At 35.1% G+C, this 22,178-nt stretch overlaps 1 protein-coding gene across 2 annotated transcripts in view; it reads left to right on the forward strand.

The window, feature by feature from the left end:
- The window catches only part of JAK2 (Janus kinase 2), a 50,758-nt gene extending 28,580 nt beyond the window's left edge, over positions 1 to 22,178 (forward strand). For both annotated transcript variants that reach the window (XM_010217141.2, XM_088521014.1), the window contains 15 exons: positions 754 to 940; positions 2,382 to 2,509; positions 3,011 to 3,145; positions 4,607 to 4,694; positions 6,665 to 6,792; positions 7,516 to 7,654; positions 8,813 to 8,964; positions 10,042 to 10,192; positions 10,904 to 11,040; positions 12,114 to 12,303; positions 13,239 to 13,363; positions 17,438 to 17,610; positions 18,800 to 18,917; positions 19,128 to 19,241; positions 21,392 to 22,178. In XM_010217141.2, the coding sequence (XP_010215443.2) occupies positions 754 to 940; positions 2,382 to 2,509; positions 3,011 to 3,145; positions 4,607 to 4,694; positions 6,665 to 6,792; positions 7,516 to 7,654; positions 8,813 to 8,964; positions 10,042 to 10,192; positions 10,904 to 11,040; positions 12,114 to 12,303; positions 13,239 to 13,363; positions 17,438 to 17,610; positions 18,800 to 18,917; positions 19,128 to 19,241; positions 21,392 to 21,499 (2,073 nt within the window). In that variant the 3' untranslated portion in view covers positions 21,500 to 22,178. The remainder of the gene's footprint in view (positions 1 to 753; positions 941 to 2,381; positions 2,510 to 3,010; positions 3,146 to 4,606; positions 4,695 to 6,664; positions 6,793 to 7,515; positions 7,655 to 8,812; positions 8,965 to 10,041; positions 10,193 to 10,903; positions 11,041 to 12,113; positions 12,304 to 13,238; positions 13,364 to 17,437; positions 17,611 to 18,799; positions 18,918 to 19,127; positions 19,242 to 21,391) is intronic.

The following is a 22,178-nucleotide window of genomic DNA, read 5'->3' on the forward strand; positions in this document are numbered from 1 at the left end:
CTGTTATGTTTAAAAAGTATGTCCAGTCAGTAAAGTGTACATGAGAGGGATTTTTTTAGACTAAGAGATCATTCTCTGAGTTTCCAAAGTATGAGTGTCTAGACCAACTAAACCTGCCACTAATCGGCCTTTCCAATTTTCTGCTTATTCTGATTATTTCTGGACAAGCAATTAAAAGGGTTTTGAGATTCAGAATTTGTGGGAACATTTTCCACATTGTTAATATGAAGGCACTTGAAAGCAGTTTTAAGAGGTCCTCTTGTTTAGAAAAGGCCAGTGTGCTCTTTTCAAGATTCAACATAAAAAATTCAATGCATAATGAGAATCTGTGCTAGAAACAAGGAGCTTAGAACTGCACCGTAGACAACAGAAATAGAAACACAGCTGAGATCTCGAAATGCTTGTCAGGAGAGCTTATCCTGCATCTGCGCCATGTCTAACAGGCATTCAATTTGAGCCCTTGGGTTATTACTTCCAGCAAAACTTTATTTTAATATTACTGACTCTTTTAGGGTGAAACAGTTTTTATTACTAGTTTACTAGAGCCATTCTGTGCTTTGAAGTCTCTGTGACAGGAGATTTGGTAACATTTGTTTTTTACAAACGTATTAAATAATGAGACAAAAGTAGCAAATTATGGTAGTAACTCCTGAATTCTTTTTAATTATTGGGGTGCTCTGTATTCAAAAAATGTTCCTAAATAGTAAATTTATTCTAAATAGTAAATATTTCTTTTTAATGAAAAATCTGCAGCGTGAAAATGTCACTGATTATAAGCACTGCTTAATTACAAAAAATGAAAATGGAGAGTATAATCTTAGTGGAACCAAAAGAAGTTTTGGTAATCTTAAGGATCTGTTGACCTGTTACCAGACAGAAACTGTCCGTTCAGACAGCATAATTTTCCAGTTTATCAAATGCTGTCCTCCAAAACCAAAAGGTAAGAGATGGAAACTTACTACTAAACATTTGTGTGTCAGACATTTAATTTGAGTTTTAAAAAGGCATGAATAGGTTAAATGTTTCTCCGGGAGGTAGATATATGCGGGCTTCTCATTGTTTGGTTGTGGGTGTTTTTTGTTGTTTCCCCCACCATATACACACATTTATCTGTTTGTTCATCATAGAATTTGCCATCCAAGTGCCAGCTGTTCCTAATTAGATTTTTCTTGGTTTTCCAGAAATAACTGTGGTGGTACTGTAACAGTCTTACATTAGAAGCAAAACCATTTTCTTAATTGCAGTGGATTGTGTGCAGTAGTATTAGTTATTCTACTGAGTGTCTTGAAAGGATGCAGCTACTAAATGTAGCTGTACTTCTCACTAGATAGTTCCATGGAACAAACAATGCCAGATTTCCATAGATGATTTGTTGCTCATTGTTAACTCGACATCATTGCCTCATTCAATTATTCTAGGCTAGAATGTGATTTCAGCCCTTATTTGTCACTGAAAAGCATAAATGGGAACAGAACATTTGTTAGGGAAATGGATTTTCAGAAATCCCACTAGGCTTAAATTTATATTAAAGTTTTGCCCTCACTAGGATATTCATACTCTTTCTCCCTTGTGCATTCTAATATCGAATGTCAGCCCTCTTTTTTTTCCCCCTCTTACAGTGAGTGTATTTAAAAAAAAAAAAAAAAAAACTTAAGAGCACATATTTGTTACATATATTTAACTCTTTCAGATTTGATTGAAATTAGCCAGTGCATAAATGTATGTACATATTACAGAGAATAATTGCAAAACTTTATTTCCAGGGAAATCAATAAAATATATGCATCTGAACTACAAAGTATGTAATCAGTATAAATACACATTTACAGACAAATGTGATTATCAGCTTTGTTTCACTAGTAAATTTGCTCCACTCCCTTAAAAGCATTTTTTCAAGATCACTACAGGAATAATTATTGTGGTAATTATGAAGCAATGAGGGTCACCAGCCTACTACCAGGAGCAAAAATAACTTGCAAATTCTAGAGAGACATTGAGGTAAAAGTGTTTGTGTCAGAAAGATTTTATCATGTGAAAAAGGTGATTTGTATGCTCTTTTTCCATCCCCGATTGTTACTCAAAATACAGCAAAAGTTAAGATAGGAAAAAAGCCTGGAATATTTCAGAATGTGCTCGTCCAAAAATAGGCATACTTAAGAAACATTAAAAAAAAGCGGGTGAACCTGAATCTTTCTGCTGATTAGAAGAATTAATATTCTGAATTGGTTTAACAGACCTTTGAAATATTGTGACCTTTTGAATGAATTCACCTTGGAAGAATATCCTCTTTTTCTTATTAACAATTCTATTAAAATAATATAGTTACGGTTTTATATTTTGCACTTTTATTTTCTTCTCTCCACTCTTCCTTTTCTTGACAGATAAATCAAATCTCCTAGTTTTCAGAAGCAATAGTGTTTCTGATGTACCTTCATCGCCTACGTTACAGAGACACAACAATGTCAACCAGATGGTCTTTCACAAAATCCGTAATGAGGACTTGATATTTGTAAGTCCTTAATTCTATCTTCTGCTGCAAGTGGTTGGTTCGATCTATATTAATTTGTAACAACTTCGTATGTATTAAAATACTCTTATCTAAAAGGATTTTGCTCTAATCTTTCTTTAGTCTTGTAAGAGAGGACAAAGTATTTAGAGTTGTCCCATAATACAGTTTCTTTTGTCTTATTAAAAATGTTCTTTTGACTGCAATAGAAACTATTTTTGCTGTGCCAACAGATGTCTAAATACATTTTAGTAGTAGTAGCTCCCTTTTCTATAGCTCTTGCAGCAGTTTATTTCCTTGAGACACATAAAAAGTCAGGAAAAGTTTTATGATTCTGGTGTAGTTTCTTCTCAGTCTTGTCAGTCAGGCTCAAGATGTGTGTTAACTGTGAAATTTTGCATGTGCTTGTTTAGGGTGAAGGTTTGAGTTCGTTCCCAGACCTAGTAAAGATTTCTAATTTTTTTTCTACTTTTTTTTTTTTTATTTTTTTTCTCTCACTTTTAGGAAGAGAGTCTCGGACAGGGCACATTTACAAAGATTTTCAAAGGTATAAGAAAAGAAGTGGGAGACTATGGCCAGCTCCATCAAACTGAAGTTCTTTTAAAGGTGCTGGATAAAGTGCACAGAAACTACTCCGAGGTTGGTATGATTGTTCGGTGCTGAATTTGCCTGTCATATATAGAACGTTACTTTTTCTTACAGTGAACAACTTGCAGTATTTGTTATATAGTAGAGGACTGCTTAGAACCAGGTTTAATCTTAGCTGCATGATACTGAGAGGATAGGTTTGGGACTGGCTCTGTAAAGTGCACTTCTGTCCTTGACCTTCTCCCATCCCTCTGGGAGTTCTGAGATACTGTGCAGGCATCACGAGAGAGACAGTTTGGCCACAAACCTCTCCTCCAATAAATCACTTATAAACAAATGAAGTACCACCATTTCCAAACAATTTCTTCCTACCACCTTTTCAATGATTATATTGGTTTTCCAATGAAATAAACACTTCAAGTCATAAAAAATCAGAAGCGTGTATATATGAGAGCTGCTTGCTATAGGTACAATCACTCATATGCTATTAGGCCTTCCAGTGTCTGAGCAAACCAGAAAGACCCTTCTGCAGAAACCAAAACACTGTTAACATAATAGAACCTAAGCTTAAATATGTGACAATTTAAATTTAAAAATATTAACAGGATGTGGTAGTTTTTAATGTATAACTTTAAACTTTATATGGCTTTTTATTACCTTTTTTGATTATATAACTGTATTAAATTCCTGTTCCTGTAGTATAAAGGCTTCAACCTAGAAGCTTTTGAAGGAAGCCAAGAGAACCAATCCAATGGTTAGCCAACTTTTCAAATATTCTAAAAAAAAACACTAAAATGTTAGCAAAAAAGGAAAAGAGAATTAATATTTTCAAGCCATGAGGGCATATAGTTTGGACATGTCAGAAATAATAAAGAAACTAGAGAACGCCTTGTATTTTTATTATTAATATGATAAATAATGTTCTCATATTCTGATGTTTAGTGAAAATCTGTTGAATCTAGGTATACAGAAATGTAAATACAATATTTGAGAGGAAAATTACCTAACTTTGCGATAGCTGGTGGAGTAATATATACAAAAAATGTATTTGGAGAGGCCACTGAAAAGGATCAAGAGCAATTAAAGTAATAAAAGCATCTAAAATTTTCCTGACAGGGAGACAAAATGTCTGCGATATTGGATACAGTATTTAATACTTTCTATCTTTACCTTAATAATGTTATATAAAGGAACAAATTGTGAACTGATTACATTTGCCATGAATTTATTTGCAGTCTACTATGCACTATTGGTATGAAAGAAAAGATTCTCTTTGAAATGTGGAGTTGCAGGAAAACAGATTGATAATTTCTCTGTAGCATGCACTTTCAGTTAATAATACATAAAAGCTTGGGCAAAAATAAGCATCATAGTTTATAATACACAGGATATTTGCACTGAGATGCAAATGGCAGTGGTGTGAAAAATGGATGTTTCATTAGAGGTTATTTAATGCTTTAGAGTTTTGTCTTCATTCTTATTTTTATTCTCTTTCTCTCTCCTTCCTCAAAGTCCTTCTTTGAGGCTGCAAGTATGATGAGCCAGCTTTCTTACAAGCATTTGGTATTAAACTACGGAGTCTGCGTTTGTGGAGAGGAAAGTAAGTAGAAATAATTTCTGTATGCTAATTCTATACAGCTGCAATTAGTTTGTTCTTAGTTCTGTGTAAGAGAATGGAAAAATCAACACCACACCTGCTAGTCACTTAATACATAGTATAAGTCCAGATATCTGAAACAGAATTTAAGTGATTCTTAGAGAGAAAATGGAATACTTTGTGTAAATATGGGTATGATTAGTAAGTTTAGCAAATGATTTGCTATCATATCTGATTTACAAAAAGTTTTTCTGAGCTCCTGAAACTGGCTTTTGACACTTCAGAAAATTTCTCACTCTACATTTTTATTAACTGTGGTCAGTTAAAAGTAGAAGTGGCCAGATACCCAAGAAAATGACTTAATTGTTATCCAACGTCCGTGCGTGTACGAATTTTGTGAAAACAAATGTAGCTGTAGGAATTTGGTTTAGAGATGCAGTTCTGCAAACACAAAGCCTTATTATTTGAACAAAACTTTTGCAAACAGAAAATAATGCAATTTTTTTTGCATTTATTTAAGTAGAGTGCATTTAAAGTACCTTAAAATTAAATATTAATTTTGAATCAATTCTTCCAAGTATGCAATTTTCAAATATTCACTGCTGGAGCCTTGCTATGGCAATCTTTCTCTTGTATTCTTTGCCACCTGTGTCAGTTTGCACGTAAGAGATATTTTCTCTGGTTAGTGTTTCATCACAAAATAAATCACTCTACACAGTAAGTGTGTATAATCATATTATGTTAACATATATCCTGTATTCAGATGGAGGAAATCTGCAGTTTTTTCTGTATTAACTGGAGGGAGTTTTTTCCTGTATCAGGAGTTGCTCCTATTAGAAGGTTAGAAAATGCAGAGCCATATTTGGTCAAGACATTATTATACCTGTTGCTTGGTAAATACACCTACAGGTTGATTTTCCTAGTTTATTCATGGCACAATGAGCACATGCGTTCTAGGGACAGTATATAAAAATTCCAGCTAGTTAGAATACATTTCTACAAAAGAGTTATCTGAGGATGGGCACTTACTTCTTCTTTAAAGCACGTTTGTGTACTTTGATTTATTTTATTTCTAAGGACAAAGGAGGTTTATTAAATCTACACTTTTGTAAGACGCAATTACCGAGAATTACAAACAGTGGCCATTTGGCTTTCTACAGTTTGTACAGATTAAATACAGATTAATTAAAATGTTTCACACTATTGAGAAAATTGTCTTTAAAGTGTAAGATTGTTATTTTTTTAATACAAAATCTATTTCCAGTGATTTCCAGTATTTTTAGAGTTTTAATGACCACTATTGGAATGTGAGCATCTTGTAATTGAAGGCAAGATTTCAGGAAGCTGATAGAAATTGTGCAGCATTATGAAGTGGACTTTATTTCTTGGATTATTAACTGGCTGACTGCAAAGAGGCGCATTCCTTACCAACATAGAAAACTTCTTAGTGCTGCAGAAGATGAGCTGTTACCAGCCTCTCTTCAAGAAAAAACATCTGTTGTTCCAGCAAAACATCCCATTTTTCAATCAAAGTATACAGACTGTAATCAGCTAAGAACTGAATGACTTGAAATGGATTTATTCTACTTACTACGTTGATATTGCTGTACATTATAACACTTATTACAAACTCACTTATTGCACTTTTAATATGAGAGTGGAAGAATGCTAAGTAATTTGTTAAAGATTAACCTATTTTGTAAAAAGAACTATGTAAAAATCTAATTTAGAAATGATTTTGTGTTTTTGAAGAAATTATGCTATTTTTTACATCCTGAAGAGGTATAAAGAATATGGAATATTTGGACAGGATTCATATTTGAATTTTGGGCAATATTCATATTTGAATTTACAAGGGTCCCACAAAAAAGCACCAAGAAAGAGATGGGTAATACTAGAGTATTGTATCTGCTCTGAAATAAAATTTCTTTATTGTTGTTTTTAATCATTACTCTTTTAACAATTTAAATCAGATATCCTCGTACAGGAATATGTAAAATTTGGATCCTTGGACACATACTTGAAAAAGAACAAAAATACTATCAATATCTTGTGGAAGTTGGAAGTAGCTAAACAGCTGGCGTTAGCAATGCATTTTCTGGTATGTAGTTTATTCTTCAGTTTTATTAATGGCTGAATTTAAGTGTTTCAGGCTGGATTCAAGACTTAGGCATATGTATCTGGAATGACTGGTCCCCTATAATTCTTTTTGAATTTGGGTTGGGAATTTGAAAATAGAGTGGGCATAATCAGGTAAGTTTAGTGGCTAGCCAAGGACACACAGTTCTGCCTTACACAAAGGACACTTCAATTTTCCATGCTTTTTTTTTAAATTGTGAAGAAAAAAAAATTCAATCTGAATATTAGCTAAGTGAGTAGTATCTAACTAACCACTGCTGTGGAAACTGATGGTACTTTTTGTGCATGTGAGTATTTGAGTGTTTTAGGCCCCAATAGGCCCCAAATGGACCCCAATTTGGTCCATTTGATTTTGCATAAAGGCTGTTATTTGAGACAAGATACATGATTAGATGAAACTCTTTTTAGAAGACACTGAATCTTATGTTCATTTTGCATGTATTCACCCAATTTAAGATCTGTTAAAAGAGTTTTAAGCTTCAAACTTAGGTAGATAGCTAACATGAATAAAGATTTCCAGAAACTCTAACTCTAGGAGAGGAGCTGTTGAAATGTCCATGAAATTCGATCAACTTAATCTTTTAGCATTTTCTTTACTAATATTTCTTTCATGCTGTGAAGTATTGCTTTCAGAAGTTTTGTGGTGTTTTTGTCTGTACGTAAAAGCTGCATTTCTGTTCATCAGGAGGATAAAGGTCTTGTTCATGGGAATGTCTGTGCAAAAAACATCTTGCTTATCAGAGAAGAAGACAGGAAGTCTGGAAACCTTCCTTTTATAAAGCTCAGTGATCCTGGCATCAGTATTACAGTTTTACCAAAAGACAGTAAGTCTAGACTTAAGTTCTTTTTTTTTTTTTTTTCCCCCGATCCCTTCTGCTATCTGATATATTATAGGACATTCTTTCACATTGCCTTTGCTTTAAAATATCCTCTGAAGTCCTACTCAGTGGTTTTGAGTCTCCAAGATGCTATTCTGTACTATGTTGCAGCTTCTTCACAGCCACAGTTGTGTTTTGTAGTCTGGAAAAGCTTTCAGAATTTAAAGGAAAAGCACTTCTGAGAATGCTGCCTGGTAATTCAGTATTATCACCAGTGCATCTCGTGGTGAATGCCTGAAATCACAGATGAATCTTAAGATATTTAGTTATTGTTTTTGCTGTTGAAGTTGTACTGCTTTTATAAGCAGAAAAAAATAACTCGATCTAAAAGAAATGTGCAATGTGTGCAACATTCATAGGCTAATGAATCTGATGGGACCTTATTCCTTTTATTCTCTCTTAAATAATTTTGAGAAAATGAATACAGTATACTTTGTCAGTCTATACATCCTAAAAGAAAAAATGCATCTTAGAGGATACAAACAGTGCGACAACATATTTTCCAGTAAACTGTAAACTTCTTAAATTAAAAACCTATGTTAATCTTTCTGAGATCCAATCTTGATATACTGTCAATAATCATGATATAATGTTATAATTTGATAACTACAATCAAAAGATTTCAGAATCAATAAGTGTAAAATTCATTTTACTCCTCCTTTACATTACTGTGCCATTATAGAATGTCTAAGATATCAACCAATAACAAAGTACTATTTTACTTTTCTCCATCCAGTTCCCTTATGGTAGCTTCTAAACTTGATAACATCAGGAAAAGTACTAAAGTTGAAGTAAAAGTATGATGCTGAAATGAGATGAAGGCAGCTTTGTAACACTGGTCTCATATTGCAGCAAAGCTATTTCTTCCATATTCTGGTTTATAAATGCTCTTTCTGTAGATATTCTGTAGCTTTTTTTTTTCCAGTCAAGACCAGAAATTTGGAAACATATTCAAAATACATTACAAAATTAAATATCCGTGTATACTCAAAATATTTTTACTAAATCAAGTGTTATAGAACTTCTGAAATAAATCTAACATATTTAAGAACTTTGATTTCATTACTAATTTTAGCATCATATTTTGTTTCTGTGATTGCACAGTTCTTCTTGAAAGAATACCATGGGTTCCACCTGAATGTATTGAGAACCCGAAACAATTAAGCCTGGCCACAGACAAATGGAGCTTTGGCACTACATTGTGGGAAATCTGCAGTGGAGGAGACAAGCCTCTGAGCGCACTGGATTCTCCAAGAGTAAGTATTACTGGGTCGTAACAGTTCTTTGAACACTTGTGAAGTAGTGTGGCCTCTGCCCACTGCATCAAAACTACACTTTTGTTGACAGACACAGGTTTGTTTTTTGTCATTTGCTTTGATTTTTATGGGCGCAAGGTATGACTTTGCCAGTACATTTTGTCTGAATTTTGTTGTTTTGTTGCAACTGTTACAACTGTATATTTAAGCAGGAAGTATTTCTAAAAATGTACATGACATTAATTGGCATTAGCTTTCTGAATTTGAACATGTAGATAATAGTTTATATTAATGTCTAGTAATAGTAATACAGTTATGATTTATAGTGTGTTTGATTGTGTTGCAGACAGTGCATGTTTTATTTTAGCTAAACCAGAAGCGTTAGTAATTTTATATCAACAAGGGGCAAATGAGATATGCTTCATAAAAATATTATTTCTTGTATATTTAATTACCTCTCAGTTGGAAGAAAAAAAAAAATCCTGCTACATCCCTTGAGGATTTGTAGTATTATTATTGTAATGTAACTGATAGCTTCTTCTCATAAAGCCTGATCTCATTTATCTAGTGTCGTGGTCAGCTCTTAAAATAATAAACTCCTGTAATAGCTTATAGGCCTAGGTAGATCTAGGTGTTTCAGCAGGTACTCTTGTCTCTTCTACTAATTCGTGTTCTTTCATAATATGAATGAAATTTTTACAATTAGAGGAGTTCAGCCAGTGCACAGATGGGTAGAATTTTCTGCTGAGTCTATCCCATTTGGCTTTTATTAAGTTACTTGCAAAGGAAATACCATCTAGGCTCGTTATCTTTCTTGCTTTTCATATCTTCCACTAGTAGCAGCCCTGGAATTTGAGGCAATTAGTTTAAATTGTGCCAGTTCTGCTAGACTGTCAACCTTGACTGTCTAAGTAAATAGGTCAATTATACATGTTAGTGAGATAATGATTCTAGGTTGAGAGCTGTGTGTTTGCTTTTTGTTTGTTTGTTTTGTTTTTGCTGCTCTTGTCAGACCTTTATTATGCTGCAGCTCCTCATAGTTGTTTGCTAAAATCTCTCTAACCTCTTTAATCCCAGAAGCTACAGTTTTATGAAGACAGACACCAGCTTCCTGCTCCTAACTGGACAGAACTAGCCAACCTTATAAACAACTGTATGGATTATGAGCCAGATTTCAGGCCTTCATTTAGAGCCATTATACGTGACTTGAATAGTTTATTCACTCCAGGTGAGTTTCTGATAGAACAAGAACGCACTATAAAAAAGAAACATGATCTCAGTCAGTTTGTTTTCAGATGATGTCTACCATTTAAATGTATTGACCCAGCCATAGTTCACTGCCATAAATATAAGTTGCTAAATCAGTGTGTTACGGCTTCTTAGATTGTTGCTAAAAAAAATTAATTAAAAGTTAGCACGATTCCTCAAAGTATGACTTAGTTGAAGTCTATCCCAAAAGTTTTAGTTCAACTCTCTTCCAGGGGTTTTAGTTCAGGTTTATTAACACCACATGTGTTATGACTGTCCTCTCAGTACATAAAACAGACAGATGTGTAAGTCTTTTTTCTTTGTCAGGCTTTGTGGAGTTTGCATTTCTCCCTCCTGCAGCAGTAGAGTCATTGCACGATAGTTGCTGTATTTGAAGTAGAATTGACCAACAAAAAAAAAAAAAACAAAACATATTTGAAGACTAAAGAAAAACTCATTATGAGTCGTCAGAATAAGTCATTTAGCTATTTTGTAATATTTCCTTGCTTTTATAGCCAAAAATTATACTACAGAAGTTAAGGGGTTGGTTAACATTCTGTTGTGCTCAGGATATGCCTAGCAAAGGTAGGACCTACTAACATTGTGATAACTTTCTTCATTCTCCCATCTGCTTTTCTGTCTTTGCCTCCTGTTCCCTTTCTGCTTATTCCCTCCTTCCTCCTCACTTCAGATTATGAGCTTTTGACAGAAAATGATATGTTGCCAAATATGAGAACTGGTGCTCTTGGATTTTCTGGGGCTTTTGAAGACCGGGACCCAACCCAGTTTGAAGAAAGACATCTTAAGTTTTTACAGCAACTTGGCAAGGTAGGATGTTTTGAAATTCTCTAATTGCCAGGAAGTAACTATCATTTTCAATTATCTTCTGGTCATCTCATATATCCTATCTACATTGAACACTTCTGTTACTGATCAGTTTCGGTTATATCTAGGCATTACATGCAGTTCCTTGCAGATTTTTTTTATGTAGTTTATCTGTCTAATGACGGAGTAATGATAACTGATCTCCACAATGGGTCCAGTGACACTGAATGGCTGAAATTTTTTGTGTAGTAAAACAGCCTAACATACTTATTTTTATTCTTTACACTAGGTATTTATTGAAAATTGTGCTAATGAGGCATGTGTGTGTGTGGACAGATATTTCAAGGAAGTATGTATATGTGGTCCAAAAAGCCAAGAATATCTGTTTGGAACATTCTAGGCTACAGAAACCAGCACTGCGTGAAAAAAAAAAAATCTATTTTATCCAGCCAGGCTGTATGAACCATGCCTAGGCAGATGACTTAATGCAGCTAATAGAACATTACCTAAACGCTTTTTTTTCTAGAATGGTTCACTGCTCTAAGTAGAAGTAAAACTAAGCCTAACAGCAAAGCAGCTGAAATATAGGATAGTTTATAAGTGAGAGAAAAAAAGCGAAGGTAAGAATGAGAAAAGGAAGATAAAGAATATAAGAACACGGAAATGAATAGGAAGATTAAGTCCCAATAAATAGAGAAGAATTAGGAGCTAAGTTGAGCCTAAATGTGGAGTATTTTCCAAATGCAGGAAGAAGAATTATTTTCCCTGGCAGTTCTGGAGTAGAGGAAATGTGTGGAGATGTGGGTGAATGTGAATAGATATTGTCCCCTCTCCTTGCCCTCCTTTGCTCCAGCACTGTTTACTTCCTTTCAGTGAATATGTACCTTACTGTAATGGAACTATTTCCTGTGATCTTGCCCTCTTTCTGTTTCTCTGGGAAATTTTATGACTTTTCACTTAAATAAAAGTCTGTTCACCTTAATTCTAATACAGTTATCATTAAGGTAATATGTGCAGCTACTTATGAAAAAGTGGTGTGGTCTTGCTTTTAATTCAAGTGTGTGTTCGTGATTTAGGGAAACTTCGGCAGTGTTGAAATGTGCAGATATGACCCCCTACAGGATAATACTGGAGAGGTGGTGGCTGTGAAGAAGCTACAGCATAGCACAGAAGAGCATCTTAGAGACTTTGAAAGGGAAATTGAAATCCTGAAATCTCTGCAGCATGATAACATTGTTAAATACAAAGGAGTGTGCTACAGTGCTGGTATGTGCTATGTTGAGTAAATCTTCCTATATACACTTAAGGATGTATATTGAGAAACTGAGGGAGGGGTACTTACAGAAGTCACTGGTTTGTCCTAAATTTATATGAACTTTAAGAGTACAAATCACAAAAGGAATCTCTGTCATGTGCTGCTTCACAGTACATGATGGACTTGAGTTTATTCTGCCAGCTCATTGCATAATTTGATTGATTTTACAGAAGTAACATTTTGGGTAGTTCCCCAGTGTCTTTATCTTAAAGTACAAACAGGTCTCCCTGGAAAAGCATTTGGGGTTAAGGATGAAAATGTACCCATTTTGTAACATGTTTTTTGCTCAATATAATATTGCAGGGGTGGGTATTACAGAATGTACTGTCTATGTGATAACAGACTTATCAGTTTCTGAAACATTTTCCTGTTATGTTAAAATTGAATTGTTGACTCGAAGTTTGAGTGAAAGCATGATTTTGCCCAGTCAGGGTAAGTCTTTTAAAAAGAAAAATCTTGTGTTCCTAATCAGGAGAAGGTAAAAAGATGGTAATTTTACCATTTTTAAAAGATGCTAAAATTGCAGAGGGATTGATTTCCATTGGCATTCCAAGTTTCACCTTAGCAATGAGGAGGGATTACATGAACAGACACACATGTGGCATTTTTGTTTTACTTTGGCGATACCAGCTAATGCACTGGTGAGATGATCTCCATTAGTGATGCCTTCAGGTGTCAAGATCTCCACATTTTGTCATGCTTAAATAAATGGTAATTCCTTAATATGGGCAGTTAACCAATACATGAACAATCGCTTATTAATGCACTATGCATACAGAATAAATTGATTTTTTGGGGGTAGTAACACTATAATTACTACAGATATTTTTATTTCAAAACTTTGGGGAAGAAACAAAGTTGTCTAAATATGTTTTTGTTGTAAAAGGTCGTAGGAATCTGAGACTAATTATGGAATACTTACCCTATGGAAGCTTGCGAGACTATCTGCAGAAACACAAAGAAAGACTGGATCACAAGAAGCTTTTGTTGTATGCCTCTCAAATATGCAAGGTAGGAGAACTTTGAGATGGCCAGCACTTTTAGACTTTTTTTTTCTTTTTTCCTTTTCTGGGAAAGTTGTTTTTTGTTTTATTTTTTATAATAATGTTGGTATAATGGTTCTAGTACCAGCTAACCTTAAACAAGATAGCAAAACATATTCATATAGTGAAAAGCCTGATAAACTTCTGAGTATCCTAGGGCAGAATGCTGAGATTGGCCTATCTTTTTTTTTGTCCTGATCCAGGGGAAAAACTCAATTTATTTTTGTTTAGTTTATATTTACTTTATGGTTCATTCAGTTTACATTTGCAGTCAGAAGCATTAAAACCTGCACATACCAGATTTATGCATGGAGAAGGCCACAGCAGCGCCCAAGACTATTTGCTGGTGTTAATTCAGGCTCTAAACATACATTATATAGTTCCAAAAAGGAAAGCAGACATCTGATTTTTGTTGTGGATGGGGTTATGTTCCCTAGCCTTACTCTAGTATTATACTTAAGAAAGGAGATTTTAGACTTTACTGTGTGTTTGTTAGGTCCAACAAAAGGAAAAGAGAAAGGAGGGAAAGGAGGGGAAAAGAAAAAAAAAAAAAGCTTAAGGTATTTTCCTGAAATATTTTCAACTTTCTTCCCTTGATTCTGCAGCAAAGAAATGGAAACATGTAATTACTTACCATAACTGAGTATTCTTCAGTAGCTAGTAAACTTGTGCCCTGCTGCATTCAGATGAGCAGGTTTTCCTTCTGTGGTGTGGCATAGAAAAGACCTGACAAGAATCAGGGGACAGTGTGCTAAATCCAGGAAGTAAATATTTGTATCTGGTGAACAGAGCTTGGTAGGTCCATACTTGAAACTGAAGTGACTCAGTAAATCTTTTAGCTACTGAATCTGCAGGATATAAAGGAGGCTTTCGTAGCTGATCTCACCTTCTCATGTGGATCACTAAAAGGTAGCAAGAGACAAGGAATTATCGGGCCATATGGGAAGTTTCCAGGCAAGGTCTCCTTAATGGGCCACATGGAAAATGCAAAATGTTCACCAATCTGTTCCTTCACTAAGAGGAAGGGTTGGACACATGACAATCCACCAAAAGAGGGTTCAAAATGCCTTCTGATCCATGGTTCCAAAGCAAGAAGTCATTGTGCTAGCTTTCCAGTGTAAAAATAAAGCATTATTTCTGCAACAAAATTTCTGCAGTTATCAGTGCCAATAAGTGACTGAAAACAGCATTTCTTCATGCAAGGAGTTTCAAGGGTCTAAAACCCAGCTCTATCTGGGAGAAAGGTGGTAATGAACCTAATAACCTAGAATAGAGATGTCACAGGGACTTTCAAAAAGGCAAAGACCGCAGCAATTTCATGTGTTTTGTTCTATCGCAGTCTGCCAACTTAGTACCTAAAGACACAGCAGCCATCTGCCTTGCTCACTGTGTTATGACTCTCTAAACTTTGAGTTTATACTCAAGTTTTATTCAAAGCTTGAAGGAAGAGCAGTGGTGACGTTTCTCAGGCTCCTGTCTCTCTTGGATGGCATCGCTTGAGAGGGGGATTGAGAGGTAGATTGGGGTCTTTTTCAGTAGTTGAAGACCACAAAGAAATTTCGGGAAAGGAGCTCAGGTCAGAGCACGCAAAGGAATAAAATGATACACCTATCAAAAAAATTATACATCAAAATATTTCAAATGTACAGGATAGTGATGAAAAACTGCAATAGTAGATGATGTACTGCTGCTGAATTTCCAAATGCAGACAAAGAGGAATGGAGACAGGACAGCCTTCTAGAAATACTTAACTGGAAAATATTTTGCACTCATATGACAAAAGCATAGGTATATACCGAATGGGAATGTCCATAGATAGATCTTGCTCTTAAAGAAATACTTATTTTTGACTCCCAGGGGAAACAAAGCCTAAGAATAATATGTGATTTGTTTTGCACTGTTGCTGTGGTGTCTTCATAGCAAAGGTTAAATCACTGTCTGATTTTACTCACATCTACAGTGTTCTATTGATACAAAACATTTTTTTCTCACAGATAGCAATGCAGAATTTTACTGTGAATGAAACCTCAAAGTAGTCTGCTTGACTTATGCTTAGTTTGAAAACATACAAGAGTATTAAAAAATAAAGTCCTCAAAGTCATCTGTTTCAGTTTGACAAAATGCAGATCAGTTTTATGATAACATAAAAATTAGCCAGTACTTGATGTTACAAAAGCAAAAAAAAAAAAAAAAATGCAAGCTGAACATTTTCTTGTCTTCTCTCTTGCGGTTTCCTCCCACTGCCCTTTCTTTTATCTGTTTATGCTTCTCTAGGATGTTTTCTTTCATCATCCCCACTCTTTTCTTTTCACTTTGCACTCCTGTCATTGTCTTTAGTTTTTTAAACAAAATCTTTTATCCCTCTGTCATTCTGCTTTTGCCTCAAATGTATGACAAAGAGCTCAAGGTATGTGTGTGTATAAGTGTCTGTGGGTGGTATTGGCCGTGTTTCTTTCTTCTCTTGCACTTAGTTCCTTGCTACTAATCTGGGAAAGGGATCCTGACCTAAAGATGATATTTTTTTGTGCATGTCTCACACTGTGAAAAGCAGCATTTTCAGGGTTTGCATTTGCTGAGAGTGACATTTCTATAGCTGCTGATTACTGGAGCTGTCATCTAGCAACAGGGCTCCGTATACAGCTCTGCAGAATCTTGGTAATAGGTGGACAGAAAAAGGAAATGAACTTCCCTTCAACATATCTGATTTGGGGATGTTCCTTTTTTTTTTTTTTTTTGGAACCCTGCGTTGTCTTAATTCTGGCTGGTGGGTGAAGAGTCTAAGAGTAAATTTAGTTTTCCATCTCTTCATGTTTAAAGCACTTTAGGAGCTTTGCTGGTGAACTCTGGGGAGTGGATGTGCACCTGCAATTTGAGATCAGTAATGGAAAAGGGGAACAGTTTCTAGCTGTTATTTTCCACAGGTAGCATGAGCGTTCATGATGGGCCTCTGTGCAGTCACATCATTAAATGCTGCTTGCAGCCGCAAAAAGAACTTGTGAAATTACTGTCAATCAGAGAAATTTTATGACCGTTTGACTGTTTTTAATACAGAATTTAGCAGTGGGAAAAAGTTACAGCATTTACATTAACTAATTGTCTAAAACTAAGGAGTTTTCAGGACAGTCATAGAAGCGAAACCGGTAGAAAATGGGATCCTTGAGCATCTGTAAAACCCTGCGGAGCGGGATGTTCCGACTGGGCAGCGGTGCCATCTAGTGGCGCTAGGACTGGCATCTGAGAAGAAGGTTCCACTCTTGGGTGCTGCTAGTTTCGAGGTTTCTCACCTAGAAAAGAAAAATAAACCTTGTGGAATACAAGTGCAAAGCCTTTGAGTTCAGCAGTGCTGAACTTACTGCTCTTAGGTTGTGTTGGTGTGAGATGTCTTTTATGAAATAATGATTCTGAGAGCTGAGAGTTGGCACTCTCTAGTGTCAACTTTTTTCCATCATTTACTACTGCATAAGCAATATTTTCTTCTTTGTAATACTGTTCTACCTCAGTTTTTTTCTCACAGTGCACCATGGCCTCTTGCACATTTCCTTTGTAACAAAAAGAATAACATGTATATCCATAGAACATGATCAGCAAAAGAGAAGCAGGACACCGATCAGATCAGAATCAGTAGTTAATGAGATTCAAGAAATCATAAAATAAACTTTTATAAAGCACTCAGGAGTGAGATATGGGAAATGAATAAACTGAAATGAGCAGTCCAATAGAATGGGCTTCATCTGCACTTTACACATCTGCACTGTACAACCAGTTTAACACAGCTTTTGCCTTCCCTCTGCTTACTGGCTGCAAGCTGTATTTGACTTTAGAAAGGGACTTATAACATGTGCACATTTACATAATCAAAAAAAAAAAAAAAAAGCTGTTTGCTCTGAGATGCTCTGACTACCTTGTAGTAGCTGGGGAAAGTCCCTGTGCCTGGTCTCTGGTTTAAACTTTGAGATTCAATATCCCCTTCAAGGAAAGCGTAGCCACGTAATGGTAGCAATAACTTTTTGTCTCTCTTGTGTTTGTGGTCTTTATGCTTTAGGGCATGGAGTATCTGGGCACGAAAAGGTATGTTCACCGGGATTTAGCAACCAGAAACATCTTAGTGGAGAATGAGAACAGAGTTAAAATTGGAGATTTTGGGTTGACAAAAGTCTTGCCGCAAGACAAGGAGTATTACAAGGTGAAAGAGCCTGGAGAAAGCCCTATATTTTGGTAAGTCTTCTTTTAGTATATGAAAGCACGACATGTTTTAACTTTTGCTATTTTAGCTGATAATTTTGTCTGTTATAGAATTCCTAAGTGCAAGCTCAAAGTCAGTTGCTCAGCATTGTGAAAGTCGTGCGCACAGTGTCTGACTTTACAAAACAAAATATATAAATGTGTGCCTCTTTAACTTACTTTCACAATCCCAAAAAAGAGAGAGAGGAAAAAAAAAAGGCACACCTAAATAAATATTCAAAAGAAATAATATGCCACAGGAAAGATACTCTTAAACCAGAGAAACTTAAAAGGGACTGTTCTTGAAAGTTTTGGGTCTTTCAGGACCCTAAAAACAGATTATTCTAATCTCTTAGCTGCTATGTTTATAAGGTTCTCTTCTGACCAACTGGAGTTAAATCTCTTGGCCTATAAATAGCAGGAATGGAGTGCTAGGTTAAATATTCAAGTAAATAGACAAATTTGGGCAGTGAATTTCCAGAGAAGATCCAAGTTACTGCAAAATAAAACACTGCTTCAGTAGGCTGTTCTTAGCTGGGACAGAATGCTGTGTAATCAATGGACACTAGAGATTTATAAAATTAAAATTGTTAGGTTACATTCAGAATGAATGTATACCTCTATGTTATGCATCATAATTAAAACCTAAGAAAGTACGTTAGGAAGGTTCCTTATGAAATTCTCAGATTTATTCTTCATTACACATTATTTTAGGTCATGTGGGCCTTGCACTGTTTAAAATACAATATTTAAAATATACAATAAATCAAAATGACATTAGAGAGAGTATTCCAGGGAGGAATAAGACATAAGGCCAGACGCACACGTACACAACTCCAGGCTTACTGAATGTGGTGGTGGCTGGGATGTTTCTTTGCAGATCTTCCCACATCAAAGTCTTGTTTTATGACACTGCCAATATAAAGAGTATCTATAAATCTGTTAGAACACTTGGCTCTAATTGTAGAATTTGATTTGTGTTTTCAATCTCATGAATAAATAATTAAATTATATTAAAATAAAAATATAGTTACTAGCAAAGGTGAAGGAAATGAGAATGTGTTAATGGTTATGAACAAAGAAAGTTTATTCATGATAAAATTTCTGTCTTACAAGAAATATGTTCAAAACTAAAAAAGAGCATCAGTCACCACAGAATAATATTCCTTTTACTGTGTTACAGGTATGCTCCAGAATCTCTGACAGAAAGCAAATTTTCTGTGGCCTCAGATGTTTGGAGTTTTGGTGTGGTCTTATATGAACTCTTCACTTACATTGAAAAGAGCAAAAGCCCACCAGCAGTAAGTATATATATTAATCATTCTGTTTTCACATGGAAAATAGCTAATTACTGATATATTGTTTAAACTTGTCATTGTTCTTATTTACGAATTTATCACTGTCATCTAATAGAATGTTTTATTTAATCTTATAAAGAATTCTTTCTTTGGTGATAATCTGACAATTTTTTAATTTAAATGATACTCATGATAGTTATCTTTCTATTTCAGGAATTCATGCGCATGATCGGCAATGATAAACAAGGGCAGATGATTGTATTTCATTTGATTGAGCTGTTGAAGAACAATGGGCGACTGCCAAGACCAGATGGATGCCCCGATGAGGTGAGGTGCTATAGTGATACATAAACAAAGGTACTCAGAGTGGATAGAGAGTAAATGCCAAACCTTTGCAAGTCCTGCAGGCATTACTCTAATATTTGTATGGCCTAAATGACTGCTATTATTAATAGTTATGTGCTGTTGTCAGATGCATGATGAGCATAATCATATTCATTTTATAAATATTCAGATTGCATTTTCTCAGCACCCCATGTTAAGTCGGATGGTTGTGATCTGCTGCTACAGGCATGCACTCAGATTTCTATTTCAAAAATATAAGCCTATTAAGGTAAAGAGGGGATTAGCATATAGAATTAATTCCATAGAAGTCCCATATAAATATTTGCGTTTAAAATTGCGAACTGTGCATTGTTTCTAAGTTGTAAGATTTAACAGTACAACCTTACTATTTACTGTTTTTCACATTTAATTCTGAATTTTAAAAGCGCTTTATCCTAGTAGTTATTTTCCTACCCTTGCTATAATACCCATATTATTCATATAAACCTTTTTTTTATTGTTATTATTGGTAAGCATTCTCAGCACGGAGTTACCTTGAGGCTGTGGTAACTGCCTATTCATGTGAGACTCCTATTCATGTGAAGCTAAGTCTTATGCATCAGTCTGTTCGAGGCCTCTGGGTTTGTAGACATTCTTTTCATGGATACTGAATTGTACATACGTGTAAAGCCTTCCTTAGAACATACAAAATAATCTAGCATTCTTCTGTTTTGCAAATAGTCTAGGTGTTTTTAAAAATTCTTTCTTACTTCTCCTAAATCTTGTGATATCCTAGTGTTCAGATCAGGATGCCCCTTAGCTTGAGTCAAGCTTGCAGGGGAGCTTGGGTAGAAGAGCTGTCAGGAAAAGAATGCAGGTATAGTCAATGTGCTTTCACATGTAACTTGCATCTGAGATCTCTTGCTGCATCTCTTGAACCAGGTTCACTTGAAAATAAGTCAAAGAATTCCTGCAAAACTGGAGGCAGAGGATATATCAGGCTCAAGTGACCTAGCAGAGTAGAGAAAGAACAGTACAGGTGGAGCAGGGAAGCTACTGGGAAAATAAGAGCCTATACCGAATCAAGGAAGAAATATCTAGAGAAATGTTTCTTGTACTGTACGTCTAAGTTATTTTTTGAACTGAAGAGGTTCTGCTTTTCATAGCTTACCTGCATGTCCTATGTAGGACAATACGCAATCTCTATTTTTTTTTTTTAGTGAAACTCTATCCAAATCACTATGATGATTTTGATGCTTGACATTAATCCAGATACCAAAGCAAGATGGAAATGCTTTAAATTTGTCAGAAAATCCACTCTTCCTGTTTTGCTCCAGAAAGAGCAGCCATCACAGATCTTAAATCTCCCAGATATCTGTAGTTTACAAGCTTGAGTCAGTGTAGGATTTGCTGAAAAATAAGGAACCAAAACCTGCATTTGTCATGGGAGCCCTGCAGATTTTTTTAAACAACATGTGAAAAGTCATTGGAAGTGTGAGACACTAGTAATGGTCTGTGTTAAATTAGTGAGAAAAATAGAGGTAAAGAGTTTGGTAAGCTGTTTTGTGGTCAGATGCTGTGTACAACTTTGGGGAAAGAGGGAAGAGTTCCTGCATGCTTACTGCAGTGGAATTCTATTGCAAAAATTGTTTAAATCCACATTTACCAGAAGTGGGCTTCGTTTGCACAGCAAAACTTGTGGCTAATTTTATATTATTATTAAAATAATTATTAAATATAACAATGTAGAGAAATCTGCTAAAACAACTGGAGGAGAAACTTAATTTAGAATTGCTGTCTTTTTAAAGACATATAAGCATTTTTGAGCTTTTGAAGAGACCAATAAACTAAAAATGAGCAAAATCCTTAAAGCTCTTAAGAGCTTCAGAATTAGTTCTATCAATTTCTGTTCTAAGATATCTCCTTTTATAATAAAGGATAACAGAGCAGAATGAACTGTCCTCTCTTTTCAATGTTCTTGAAATAAAGCAAATTACAAGATTTTTCGGACTACAATAAGTATAGGCTTGTGCCTCTGTTATTTGGAAACATAAAGTTAAGCGGGATGTTCTTTGGGCTAGTTCTAAGTAATTTTTACTACTTACAGCACTGAATTATTTTTTTAACAACTTTGTTTATTCTTTCTCCTACAGATTTATGCCATCATGAAAGAGTGCTGGAACAACAATGTTACCCAGCGGCCGACCTTTAGGGATCTTGCTCAGCGAGTGGATCACATAAGGGACAACATGGGTGGATGAGAAGACTGTCTCATTCAGAGGACATGTTGGAATGCAAAACAAAATGTATTTGCTGTGTATAATTAGCAAATGTACACACATGTGCTGGGAGTGCACATCTTTGCACACATCTTTGCTGGGAGTAAAATCTGAGTGGCAAATATCCTAGCTGAACCTGCAAACTGAGGAATCCTGCTGGTTTTCTTTATCAGGATATATTTGTTACTATGCGAAAAGTTGTTGAAATTCTCAATAGGGAGAAAAAATATTTTTCTAAGTAAAATAATATAATATATGGTCAGTCAGCAACACCATTTTTTGCCTTACTTGGCAATACAAAAAAGAGGTAGCTAACAAATATGGTGAGATTTTTTTTCCCTTTTTCTTTTTTTTTTTTTTTCGATGAAAAGACAGAGCATTTCTTTGTTGAAATGGAATATACTTCTAGTCACACTGAACATTTAGTGACTTGGCACTTGTTTTGTGTGTTGCACAAGGGCTTGTGTTTGTTAATACAGTTTTATAACTTTTCATTGTTGATGCAGAAATGCTTCTCTGTATAACAAAATGAAAGTGGTTGTGTAACTCAGATTTTTTTTGTGTGCCTCTCTGAAGGACAGTTATTGGCCAGCAATATATGCAAAAGATAATGGGCTGGATGTTGAACTGTAAGGATTTTGAGGAAAATTTTTGATTTGGA

The sequence above is a fragment of the Tinamus guttatus genome, unplaced genomic scaffold (assembly GCF_059628265.1).
Source record: "Tinamus guttatus ecotype Peru unplaced genomic scaffold, ASM5962826v1 Tinamus_guttatus_pri_ptg000110l, whole genome shotgun sequence".
NCBI classification, from domain to species: Eukaryota; Metazoa; Chordata; class Aves; order Tinamiformes; family Tinamidae; genus Tinamus; species Tinamus guttatus.